We start from the raw sequence: 12,914 nt of genomic DNA, 5'->3' as shown, positions 1-12,914 counted from the left end.
TGAACAGCATGGCACCGTGGCGTCATGCACACCACAGCACTGCCATGGTGCAGGGTCATGCTCAGTGCAGCATTTCCCCAGTGTGAGGTCATGAACAGGGGGCACCGTACCCCTCCCCCCATTCTGTGATATCATTCAGTTGGTGCACTGTGATGTCATGATCGACGCAGCATTCCTTGGCTTTTATGTCATGAGCAGCCCAGCACGCCCCCGGGTTGTGACGTCATCCACTTGGCGCACTGTGATGTCGTGATACCGCAGCCCTGCTCGGGAGCTGAGTTCTCCCGCACTCAGAACACAAAGGGCCAATCACTGCTCCCCTTCTTGGGCTAACTGGCGTATTCGTTACCCTAGCAACACCCCCACGCTCTGCCGGGCTTCCCAGAATGCACCAGTGCTGCCTTCCGTCCGGCAGGGGGCCGCCGCCATCTTGTGTTCGGGGTGTCTCGGCGCGTGAGCGGGGCCGCCAGCCATGGAGACAGGTGAGAGCCGGGGGCGGCTTCCTCCACTCCCGTGAGCTAGGGGAGCCTCCCCTCGGCTCCTGGCCACCGAGCCCCCGGCTGGCGACCCTGCTCCTCTCCGCTTCGCTGGGAAGGGCTCGGAGCTGTGGCGGGGGGGGAGTGAACGCCCCCTTCTCACCAGCGCCTGCCCAGGAGCATCCGCGTCTCAATCCCACCCTCCCCCTGCTCTTTCCTCGAAGGGGAGCGCTCCTCGCCCCTCCGCATAGCACCCAGCAGGGCCTGGGTGTTATGAGCCCCCCTCTGTGCCCGCTCCTCTGCGGTGTTCCCCACCAAGGCCCCTCAGGGCTGCTGGGGAGGGACCCCTGGGCCTGGCCTTGGGAAGGAGTGCTCTCTAGCGAGGGGAGCAGGGGACAGAGTCCAGACACTGCGGGGAAGGGATGGGTATCTGCGGATTAGAGCTGGCATCTGTTCCCATCTCTTACTCAAGTCTGGGGTCCTGTTCACCTGGGTTTTCTGCTGCTACTACTTGTCTGATATTGGATTAGCATGGCTGAGTGGTTAAGGCGCTCGACTACAATCCTGAAACGGGGGGAGATCCGAGCTGTGCTGCATTTCACACTGAAAGGCCACGAAGCTGCAAACAGGGTGTCTGATCCATTGGGTTGGGGCACTTAGAGGTGGTCGGACCTGATGCGGATCACATCACTCGCTTGCATACCATTGGCTGTGAAACTGATTGACGTGCCTTAACTGTGTCAGCCCCATGAGCCATTGGCTCAGGAGAACTTTGACACTTCTTTACCCTGGTTCTCCATTTTACGGGATACCCATCACCCAAAATCATGGAAAGGCTGATTTGGGATACGGTCAGTAAAAAAGGATAGTCACATAACTCATGACTGTCAATATGGCTTAATTAAGTTTGTTAGGCAAACTTTATATCATGTTTTGGTATGATCATAAATTTGACTGATAGAGAGAACTAATACATGTAGACTTCTGTAAGGCATTTGATTTAATCCTCATCTAACATTTAACCCCCCCCCTTAAAAATATACAAAGTGAATGCACCCATATTAATAATGGATTAAAAGCTTTTTAACTGATAAATCACACAAAAAAAATGTAAATGGGGAATTGTCTGGGGGGTGGGGGGATGAGTGGTTAGTGACGTCCTGCTGGGATGTGTTCCTTGCAAATACTATTCAATTTCTTTGTGATCTGAGAGAAAATATAAAATTATTGCAGGTAAAATTTGCAGATGACAGATTGCTGGGGTAGTAAATAAAGACTGTGTTCAGTTTGGTGTTGGTGCCTCAAAAAGGATGTTAAAAAATTGGAAAGGGTTCAGAAAAGGGCAATAAGAGTGATTCAAGACCTGAAAGACAAGTGAGCTGTAGCTCACAAAAGCTCATGCTCAAATAAATTGGTTAGTCTCTAAGGTGCCACTAGTACTCCTTTTCTTTTTGTGAATACAGACTAACATGCCTGCTACTCTGAAACACTTTATAGTGACAGACTAGGGAAGCTCAATCTATTTAATTTATGTAAGAGAAGATTAAGAGGTGATTTGATTGCAGTCTTTAAGTATCTACACGGGGAAGATATTCCTGATAGTAATGACGTTTTGATGTAGCAGGAAAAGGGATAATGAGATCCAGTGATTGAAACTAGGGAAATCCAAATTAGAAATAAGGTACACATTTTTAACAGTGAAGGTAATTGATTGTTGGTATAACTGACATAGGCATGTGGTAGATTTCCCAAGGCTGGATCTTTCTAAAAGGTAGCCTATTGAAGTTATGGGTTTGGTGCTATAATATTTACTGATGTGCCAAATATTGATTAATTTGACAAAGTATCTCAGGTTTGGAAAGAACTATCTTGCAAAATGAATCAATATTACGATTTGATTGGAGGGATATATTGCTTTATCTCCTACTAACTCCAGATGGAGTGCTTCTGCCTATATGGCTCGGATTGAGAAACAAACCTTCCGTATTCTGTGTATAGCTCAGATCCTTATTAATGTTTTCCTCGCTTTCATTTGCATAGAATGCATGGGGTTTTTTTGTACTGACCTACTTTTCCCTCCCAACATCAGATGATACTGGAAATCGACTTCGGTTCCAACTGGAGTTGGAATTTGTTCAGTGTCTGGCAAACCCCAATTACCTAAACTGTAAGTACTTGAAGTGAAACATCAGGGACCTGAGTAACCAATATTAGTTACCAATATTTACTGTTTCTGGATTGCTAAATATTGAAAAAGGGTCTAATACAATAAGGGGGTTGGATCATTTAAGTTATTGATATATAAAAATTGCTCAGTCTGTAACACTTCTTGTTCGGACAAGCTTTATAGCAGGAATAGCTTTTTTTTTTTTAAGTAATTTCTATTTTGTGTAATTGTTTTCATTGATGAAACTCCTTGGATGCCAATATAAATTCCTAAATAAATAGCAAAAGCAGCTAAAGGGCATATTAAAATATTTTTAAGTTATTTAAAGGGACACCATCAATTTGAAGATTAGGCAATTAAAAACAAAAGAGAATTCAAGTAATTTTAAGGTGCTACCCCTATCCTTGCCCCTCAACCTTTTTGACAATTTTTATGATGTTACAAACACAATATCCTATTTTTAAAAGTCTGTTCTCTGCCTTGTTGCTCTGTGATAGACCTATACAAAAGGGGAAAGGTGACTAAGTTGCTATAAACACAGTGCTATCATATGAAAAATAAACATACTGAAAAAAGGAGGATTTTTCATCTCTCAATTATAGGACTCTTGGGAGTGATTTGTAACAGCTGTTGGTTTAAAACATTTTAAAAATAGAAGTGCTCTTTAATAATATATACTAAGCCACAAAGAAAGAAGCTTTTGTATGTGCTTTTCTAAAGTTTTAAATATCATTTGCTTTCTTGCAAGTGCAGTTGATACTCTTGTTTTGTTTCAGTCCTTGCACAGAGAGGGTACTTCAAAGACAAATCTTTTGTAAATTATCTTAAATATTTACTTTACTGGAAAGAACCTGAATATGCCAAATACCTAAAGTAAGTGTTAAATTATTTTGTGTTCTGCATTGTAATAATGTAATACGGATCTTATATTGTGTGTTATATAACTGTGTACTAGTACTTGATTTGTTTCCAGTCTGCTGATTTGTATTACAAAGTTTGATACATACACAGTCCAGGCCTCATGAGAAGACCTTGTATTTAATTACCTAGATAAGAGGGTGGCACTTAACCTTCCAACAATTATGCAAGTAAATCGTGATTTGGTAGCCTGCACAGAAGCTTCACTGTTTGCTGATAGTAAATATTCTTGAACGCTCTGGTACTACAAAGCCTGAGTCAGGCACAGAAAGAACACTCAGAGTTATTTTGCAACAAAGAAAAGAAATGGTATAAAGTACAGCATGGTTTTGAACACGTCTTAATTTTGCAGACTTGTTTCACATTTTGTGTAAGGAGTTTCTTTCTTTCTTCTGTTTTTCCACATGAGGTTCTGAAACTGATAACTATTACAGCTGATACACAGAAGCTTTAATGGAAATCTGTGACTGACCTCAGAAAAGTCACTCCAAGAGAAGGGTGAGGGGGGTATGGGTGTGTGTTTCTCAGATTGAAATGATCAGCAACATGATTGAGATCATCTGAGTACATTACTGTATATAAGAACGTTTAAATAAGTGGATAATCTAGAGCAATGGTTCCCAGGCTTGTTCCACCGCTTGTGCAGGAAAAGCCCCTGGCAGGCTGGCTGGTTTGTTTACCTGCCGTGTCCGCAGGTTCGGCGGATTGCGGCTCCCTGTGGCTGCGGTTCGCTGCTCCGGGCCAATGGGAGCTGCTGGAAGCAATGGCCAGTATGTCCCTCGGCCCATGCTGCTTACAGCAGCTCCCACTGGCCTGGAGCAGCGAACCATGGCCACTGGGAGCCGCGATCATCCAAACCTGCGGACGTGGCAGGTAAACAAACCAGCCCGGCCCACCAGGGGCTTTCCCTGCACAAGCGGCGGAACAAGTTTGGGAACCACTGATCTAGAGAGCCTCACTTAGATTTTGGGGCTGCTTTCCTTCTCTAATATTGTCCATGTTATCTTAAAGAATGCATTACCATAATTAATTATTTGAATTATAAGTAGCAGAGCTTCTCAAAACATGAATATCTTGCATATAAATATTGTAAAATAATAAACTGTAAGAATATGGGATTTTTAATACAGAAAGTGGCAGTATATTAAATCTAATCTGGGTAAACCCTGTAAAAGTATGTATTAAAATATATTGTTTGGTTTTAATCTAGGTATCCTCAGTGTTTGCACATGTTAGAGCTGCTCCAATATGAACACTTCCGTAAAGAACTGGTAAATGCTCAGTGTGCTAAATTTATTGATGAGCAACAGATCCTTCACTGGCAGCATTATTCACGGAAAAGAATGCGTCTCCAGCAAACACTGGCAGAGCAGCAGCAACAGAACAATACTTCTGTAAAATGAGAGCGTTTGACACAGTGGCAACATTTACTTCATGTCAATACATGTATTTGCAAGGGAAAATTTGACTTATTTTTGTAGCTTTGGCATTAGTGATATACATAACCTCATGTGCTATGTAGACAGAGAACGTTTTTGGTTTATCAAGTGACTGTTTTCCTATCAACAGGTAGTATCCACGTTAACATGATGTAGCTGATGTATACTTTGTTGAACCTTCAGTGATGGTTTTGTTTTTTTCCGAAGAAAGAGTACAGTCTTAAGATCACTTTTGGCTTTCATACATGTATCTATTGTGAAAACTAAATGTGGTTATCTAAGGTCCCTGTTACCTTGGTATCTAACCATGGAGTTACTGAAAGAATTTGTAGTTGAAAAGCCTGTGTTTGAAGGCATATTCTCTGAACTGCAGCGTGTGGAGGACAGTGGCATGGTATAAGGTGACTCTGCAAGCAGGGCTAAGTCCCCATGTGATGCGGAGAGGTATTTGTCACAAGGGCAAGGTATCCACAATTGAAATGAGATCTGTTACAGAAAACCTTAATTGTGCACATAACCATATTGAAGCAGAGCTGTCCTATGGCTGATGCTGCACTTCTGTTTGTCTGTTAACGATTTGTTGTTTACTGCCCTTGCTGTAAACTTAATGCAGATTTGCTGATACCAAAATTTGAGGCATAAACCAAAGTGGTGAGAATAATAGAGGTTGCAGCTGATGAGGGGAGATTAGTACTAACAACTGAGAAGCCCTTTCAGTGGGAAATAACCAGTGCAGACACAAAGCAGGAGAGAGAAACTGTGACAGTTGTACCCATTCAGTTATCTTGTCTCTTTAGCGTCAGCAAGCTTGACCAGTTGCTGCTAGGAAAGCTTAAAGGGAGTAAGTATATTTCAGGTAGTTGTAAATGTTTTTAAGACTTGTATATGAAAGGTCATAGGTAGAGAAGTATTTATCTTTAATATGACTGTTTTTATTACAAGAAGGTGACAACCCTACAGACACCAATTAAAGCCTTAATAAAAAAGAAATAGGTTATTACATAGTTGTTGTAAGTTATCCCTAACTGTAGAAGAAAGGCAGGGATTATACTTTTTCTTCCTGGCCATTAATTGAAGTGAATGTCAGTTGTAAAGAGTACAGTTCTGACACTAGAAGTAGAAAGTGAAGTGGTTTTTATTTTTCATGGACTTTGATGTTACTTTTCAGCAAGACTGTGGCTGTTGTTGAAACTATATTTAATAAAAAATAATAAAGCTTTATCCTGCCTGAAGTTTTAATGGGCTTATGCCCTGTAGAACTAATGTAGCTGTCTTCTAAAAGGGTTAAACTTAGATTGGCTATTTTCCACTGTAGAAGGCAATCTGTAAGCAGTTGGCCAGACTAACACTTATGCTTTTAGATAGAAAAAAAAACTTGGATGTAACAAGCGCCTATAAGAGCACAGCAAATATTGCCAACCAGCTTTTGAATTAGGTATGTAAGCAGAAAGATAGTTGGAAATGTTTCTACAGTATGTGCGCAATATTGCATGTTCCTTCTGTTAAGGACTTCTAGAATAACTTAAGTTGACTTATGAAAAATCAAAACTGATACATCTGAATTTCATCCTCACATCTACAGTGCTTAATTCTACTTCATGTAGCTCTCCCTTTATTCCACACCAGGGAGTATATTCTCCCTATTTAATCTTTCAAAAGATTGGTAAGGTTTAGAGACTGCTGTTGAAGTAGTGACCATACCCTCTAAAAACTGTTGGCCTTTAAGTTAATGTTTAAAATCTGTATACAGTCTGTATATCAGTCCTTCTCTGTGCACACCCTTGAGGAGTGAATGAGAAAGACAAACTTTTTAAAAGATGAGTCAACAGCTGTTAGTAGGCCATGCATCTGCAAAGCACACTATAGCGAGGTGACTGCATTACAGCAGTGAAATGTGAGACAAGAAGAGTAGAGAGAGATTACCATCTTGGCAATTGGTACTGAGTTAAGCATATCCCATTTAATTCTCTACCACATTTTACTTCTGGGGGAATTCTGCCCCACTGCACAATTTTGCAAAAATTAATGGGTTTTGTACAGACTTTCCTTTTCCCACTCCACAGAAATGGGCTGCAATGTTTCTGGCTGCCACAAGGGGCCACTGAACCAGGCAGAGACCAGCTTGCACCTACTGAAGACACAGCCAGGGGGAGGGTTTCTAGCAGCTGCAGTTCCCCACATGCCCTGAAGGAAAGAAGCAGTGGCACATAGGAAAATCCACCCAAGCCTGGGACTAAGCATCAGGCTGTGGATCCCTGGGCTCTGAGGGGTGGGCATTTGGGCAAAGGGGGGGGGCCATGCGGATGAGCTCTGAGTGCAGGTATCCAGGCTGGGTGGCCCCAGAGCTGGGCTCTTTAGGAGAGGGGATACAACTATCTCAGGTGGAGGGCCCAGGGCTAGGTTCTTGAGGATAGGGGTTTCAGGTGTATTGTCCAGAGAGGCCCATGGCTGGGCTCTGGAAGGGAGGAGTTGTGGATGTCTGGCCCCTGAGCTAGGCTGGGCAGAGGGGGAAAGAGAAACAGGAACTGGGCTCTCACAGGAGTTTAACTCTGTTACTGGGGGGATTGTCTGTCTGTCTATTGTTAGACATACTTGCTGACAGGTGTTTTGAAATAAATTACCAGAATAACTGAAACTGGCATGATTATGTAGTGTTGTTTTTGACATAAAATTTTAAAATATTGTGTGCAGCTGTTTTTGGCACAGAATTACCCCAGGTGTAACATTTAGAGAATTTTAGTCAAAATTTACTTATTTTAGTACTGAACCTGTACCTAAATGAAACAGCTATGGCTAAGCTTCAAGTAAAATCTACTAAAGCGTGGAACTAGGACTATAACAGTTTTATATTGTGCCTCTTGCACATAAGTCAATAAATGGACAGTCTCTGGTGGTTCTTCCACTTTTAATTAAAATTTTCAGGTGGGGTAAGTGTTTTAAGTAACAGGACAGTTGAGGGAGGCTGGTACAGTGTCATTCTTGCTAGAGTAAAAAGACTTTCCAAAGGCTGGGTTTGCACTATTTCCCCCTGAGTAGCCTGCTATACATTCTGACTACATGCCTTTATAGAGAGAGAATAAGTCATTCCTATAAGTAGAGAATCAAAAGAGGACATTGTAATGTGGTATATAAGGTAAGTAGTAAAATAATATAGAATTTAACAAACAATCACATAGTGATAGTGGGGTTTATAAAAAACACACACGGAAAGTAGAAATAAGGGCAGACTAAGAAGAGGCCTTTTTACACCACAGTAGTGGGTAGTGTTGAGCTACAACTATGGACCTTTACTTCTACAGGGTAGTTTAGTAAGCTAGTATTTTCTTGCAAGTAGCCTTCAATAAGTTAGATAGCCTTGCCCATCCTGTGGTTGAGTGAGCAACTACATCTTACAGACTCTGCTTGTTTCTTAAACACTTCAGTTCCTCTGTTGATCAATATAGAGGACGTTCAGCCTGTTGAAAAGATTGCTAAAACACAATTTGTTGCAAGCAGGAGTTTAATTCAGCACAAGGGTCAATTATTGTTTTCTAGTGTTGCAAGATCCCTTCCCATGCTCTGTACCAACAGTTTCATGGCATTTATTTTGGCCACTCAGCCAATGCACTTGACAGTTTAAAAAGTCTGAATGGAGATAAGGCAATACATGATGGCTTCTTTAAATGAAAATGACCAGCAGCTTGAAGATATGGGTATCTACTTTCTAGCTAAATGATTGACTAAAGAAGAGAGAAAACTTAATCTTCAGTAAACAACATGTGCACAAGCTCTCTGTTAAGACATTCTTCTTCTACCAATTTCTGAGGCTGAAAGAAAAAAAAGTGGTTTCAAGAAGAGAGTTCAAAGTGTCAAGTCTTTTACAGAGTTCCTTGCTCAGCATAATGGTATTTAACTCTATAAACTAGAGACTAATAAACTAGTTTTCTTTAATTTGTAGGGTTTTTCCAGATGTCATATACAAGTGAAAATGGTGTTTGAAACTGCTGCAGAAATTTATGATGTCCAGTTAAGATTAATTTATTCTACCCTCCCGCACCCCCCCAGCTTTCTTGCTCACCTTTTCCCAAATAGTAGTAAAACAGCGTAAAGTACAAAGGTTAAGAATGCCAAATACTATGCTTTTGTGGTGGTTCCATTTTCAACACACAGCCTCCAATGGTTTGTGTCTTTAGAGTTTCCAGAATGGAATTGCCAGGCTATTGTAGGTCAGGAATAAATTTTCCTGAATACTTCAGTAGAGTAGTGGAGTGCAGGGCACCTGGTTCACTCTGCCAGGCTCAAGCTTGTTTTTCCATCTCACTTTAGCGTATACAAATTCAAATAAAATACTTACTGTTCCATATTTAAGTAGCGTTGGCACTCCAGTTAGTTTCAGATTCTTTCTAAACTCATTGTTGGGGTCTTTCCAGCTGTTTTGAAAGAGTTAGTTATGTTTATGCAAAAGTTCTACATTCTGTTTGGAGGGTAAGATAGCTTTTACTATTTCATGCATAATCAGTACTATTGAAAGCCCAAGGGAAATCTGATTTGTATTCTTAATGCATACAGCTACCACCAAAATAAGTAGAAATATAAATTGCAAGGAATTCTGGATCAAATCAGTATTAACTGCTGCAACATTAGCAGTGAGGTATTCTGCAACTTTCAGGTGGCTAATTCTCTGCATTCTAAATACCACTTGAAGTCCAAACTTTGGATTTAAAGTATTTTGTTTAACAAGCACAAAATGGCTGCATTTAGATAAGGAGGCTTAAATGTTCAGTTCAACTGTTACATTACTGTGATGAGGGATGACCCTAGGCATAAAGGTAACAAGCTTTTATAAGTCCTCTGGATGAGCATAAGGGTAGAGCATAAGAGACTAGACATTTGAGATGGATATGGCTTCCCACTGCCTGGACCAGCTCACTGAGAACAATTTGAACATATGACTTAAGATTTGTTTTATGGGACAGTATGTACATATATTAGAACTAAAAAATTATTTCAACATAAATAGCACAAGAAGCCATTAAAACGTAACTTTTTTAGCACTTACTAGGCTCGGTCTCCTACTTGGCAGTAGATGAATACAGATCCATCAGGCAGGCTATTTAATTCACTCCGCACAACTGGTTCAGCTAAAGAATAGAGTTTTCTAGTTAAGTTTACATAACAGTATTAATATTTTACAGTTGTGGCATCTTATGCTGTCATCTCTGCTGCTCATTCTTCCAGATATTCCTGCTCATTTGTCTGCTTCATGCACTAGTCACTATGCTTTCCTCTACTCAGCCTCCTGTGTATGGTACAACTTACTTGGACTCACTCAGCACCTATTTAAGTTGCTTCTGAAGTCCTGCTACTGCAGAATCACTCAGTGACCAGAGATGACTGAGGTATAAAATTGGCTAGTGTTTTCCCCAAGCCTTTGTCTCCTTGTCTGTATGACCTGGGAATATAAACTCCTCCAAGCAGCAACATACTTAGCTTAGTGAGTACTACCACACATACATACATCACCTGTACATGAATTCATGGGGATGTACGAGTCCATAATTGCCACCGAGCCAGGTCGGTTTTCTACTGCTAAGGACTCCTACTGGAAGTCACTATGTTGCAATGCCTTGGTATATTAGGGCTCAACTAACCGCTCATAAACTGGCATCTGGCCAGTTCAAGTGCCAAGGTAGGCAGCTGAAGTAGCTCACGCTGCAGGGCAAGTTTGCTAACTAAACTCCCATTCACGGGTATGATGTAATGTCAGCAGCAGAGATTCACCATTCAAGTCGAAGATTTGACAAGGGTGTGTGTGACACTGCTGGTAGTAATAACTGGTGGCTGGGGACCAGAGTTGGGGCGCTGATCGGAGGCAGGCACAGGAGAGAAAGAGAGAAGCAGTGTTTTGAACCCCCCCCCCCCCAAGGCAACAACTACAGATCGCCTTAGGAGACCACATCGAGTGAGAAACAGAAAAAGAGGGTCAGCCACCCCCAGGCAGAGTTATTCCACACAGCTGCCAGATACCCGTGGGGGGCGAGGGCGCGGAGCAGGCGCCCCCTCCTCTACACCGGCTCGCTGTAGAGGAGGGGGCAGGACAGCGGGAGCCCCGCCCAGGCCCTAGAAAGCGGGGGGAGGGGGTCCCCTCCGGGCTCACCAGTGACGCAGTCCGGGCACCAGCTCCTGCCCTGGGCATCCTTGTCCCCGCAGAACAAGGCGAAGACGGGCCGGCCGCGGCTCTGCTGCGCCGCCTGCACGAACCCGCCATAGCTCCGCGCCGCCTTCTCCTCCCAGCCCATGGCCCCGCCGCAGCCCCAACGTCCGCTTCCGGCGCGGCAGCCCACCCGCGCACGAAGCGCCAGCTCCCCGGGCGGGGCTTGAAGGGGACAGGCCCCGCCTACGGCGGCCGTGAAAGGACACGCGCGGCTAGGATTGGCCACCCCGGCACCCGTACCTTTGCCTCCATTCCCGGCAGCCCCCGCGGTAGCGGCGGCGGTTGTTGTCATGGGGCGGGTTTGAACCGCAGCGCTTCGCCAAGTCCCCCGCCCCCCTCTGCGGTGGGTGTCCCCCCGCCCCATTGTGAGAAGCCGGGGTCCGGTGCGCCCCGGGCCATCCCGCGCCTGGGCTCGGAGCGGGGCGGCAGGGAGCAAGGGGAGCCCCTGGGTGGCCTCGCTGGCCAACGCCCCGGGACGTCCGCTCCCGCCCTCCCCGCTTTCCTTTCAGGGCCGCGGGTCCCCGGACTCTGTTTCCCCCCTGCCTCCCACAGCACCAGGGCCCCATGTCCTCGCCTTTGCTCTGGGGCAGGGCTCCGGCCCCTCAGCGCCGCCCCCCCCTCCCCCGCGGCCCCTCAGCGCCGCCCCCCCCCCGACGCGCCGTGCGCTCTCACCCCCTTCGCATGGCTGCTCCCCCACTACCAGGATCGCGCCCGGCCGCCCCGAGACTGCGGCCTGCAGCCCCCAGTGGGTCCCGCGCCTTCCACAGCTGAAGTGTGGGCCCTATAGGCGGGACGCTTCCGAGCTCCTGTGGGCCTTCCGGAGTTGTGAGTGGGAGGGGGGCTTGGCAAATCCTAGTTGGGAGGCTCTCCAAGGTGCGAAAGGGCCCCGCGTTGGGAGTGGGTGGAAGGAGGCAGAGAACAATCAGGAGACACTCGAATAGGAAATGGGGACTAGGAGGAGTTGAAATTTAGGAGCTGGACTAGATGACCTCTCCAGCCCAGGATTGCTGTGAAATGGAGCAGGGTGGAATTGTACAGGGCTTTGAAATAGAGAAGGAGGGAAATTGAAGTTGATTCAGAAGTCTCTGTCTTTACTTAGTTTGGTTATAAATGGTAGTAGAGGTAGAGTGGAATTAACTGTTACAGGCAAGAGAGGAATATTTGTTTTCACGTGATAAATGGAGGAATATAAAGATTCAGGTGAGCACAGTAACCCTGGCAGGAGCTGCAGAGGAACTGGCACTTGCTCCAACCGTGGGGAGCACGGTTGGGAGAAAAAGAGAAGAAGTAATGTCCAGAGGAGCTGGGGAACAGAGTGAGGCAGTCTGTGATTTAAACTGGAGAGAAAGCAGCAAAGTCATTATACCTGATCTTGAAATTGTTTGAATTTAGGGGCCCCTCAGGAGCCCTCGGCTCTTGCTGAAATTAATTGCTGGTGAGTTTATATATCAGGGCTTCCTGAGCCATTATTTTTATTTTATTTCCCTTTCCACTGAAGAAATGTAAGAGATCCAGATGTGTGCTCTCCATTGGTCTACCTCCTTCTGATGACAATATATTCTGTACTTTATGCCATTTCTCTCTTGTGGTTAATGATTTGGGGCAAGTTTGAGAAAACAAAGGTTCTTTTTTCCACCCACCTCTTTTCAGTAGACCACAGTTTCCTTGTGCTAGTAATAAGAGCTGCAAAAGTTCTTCCTTAACCCTGTATTCTCCTTATG

General features: G+C 44.4%; 3 protein-coding genes across 10 annotated transcripts in view; 2 read left to right on the top strand and 1 right to left on the bottom strand.

Annotated features, from left to right (window-relative positions):
• Positions 1-384: 384 nt before the first annotated feature.
• On the top strand, positions 385-8,745 carry MED31 (mediator complex subunit 31). Of its 2 annotated transcripts, none has more exons than XM_073315778.1 (4): positions 385-482; positions 2,566-2,643; positions 3,420-3,516; positions 4,772-8,745. In XM_073315778.1, the coding sequence occupies exons 1-4, from the start codon at positions 473-475 to the stop codon at positions 4,962-4,964; spliced, it is 378 nt and encodes a 125-aa protein (XP_073171879.1). In that variant the 5' UTR covers positions 385-472; the 3' UTR covers positions 4,965-8,745. The 2 variants fall into 2 exon arrangements, with proteins under 2 accessions (XP_073171879.1, XP_073171878.1); XM_073315777.1 differs by lacking the exon at positions 385-482 and adding an exon at positions 494-1,327.
• TXNDC17 (thioredoxin domain containing 17) lies at positions 8,482-11,500 on the bottom strand. The gene is made up of 4 exons (XM_073315776.1): positions 11,137-11,500; positions 10,039-10,120; positions 9,334-9,409; positions 8,482-8,806 (listed from the first exon to the last, which is right to left on the bottom strand). The coding sequence occupies exons 1-4, from the start codon at positions 11,483-11,485 to the stop codon at positions 8,738-8,740; spliced, it is 576 nt and encodes a 191-aa protein (XP_073171877.1). The 5' UTR covers positions 11,486-11,500; the 3' UTR covers positions 8,482-8,737.
• Positions 11,422-12,914, top strand: part of KIAA0753 (KIAA0753 ortholog) — a 36,052-nt gene continuing 34,559 nt past the window's right edge. For 3 of the 7 annotated variants that reach the window (XM_073315772.1, XM_073315774.1, XM_073315769.1), the window contains exon 1: positions 11,422-11,536. The gene's annotated coding sequence lies outside the window, so the exon portion shown is untranslated. The other 4 variants (XM_073315773.1, XM_073315770.1, XM_073315775.1 and 1 more) reach the window with 3 other exon arrangements.

The sequence above is a fragment of the Lepidochelys kempii genome, chromosome 17, assembly GCF_965140265.1.
Source record: "Lepidochelys kempii isolate rLepKem1 chromosome 17, rLepKem1.hap2, whole genome shotgun sequence".
Classification (NCBI taxonomy): Eukaryota; Metazoa; Chordata; order Testudines; family Cheloniidae; genus Lepidochelys; species Lepidochelys kempii.
The sequence above is the reverse complement of the archived record's forward strand: the minus strand, read 5'-3'. Positions and strand labels throughout refer to the sequence as shown.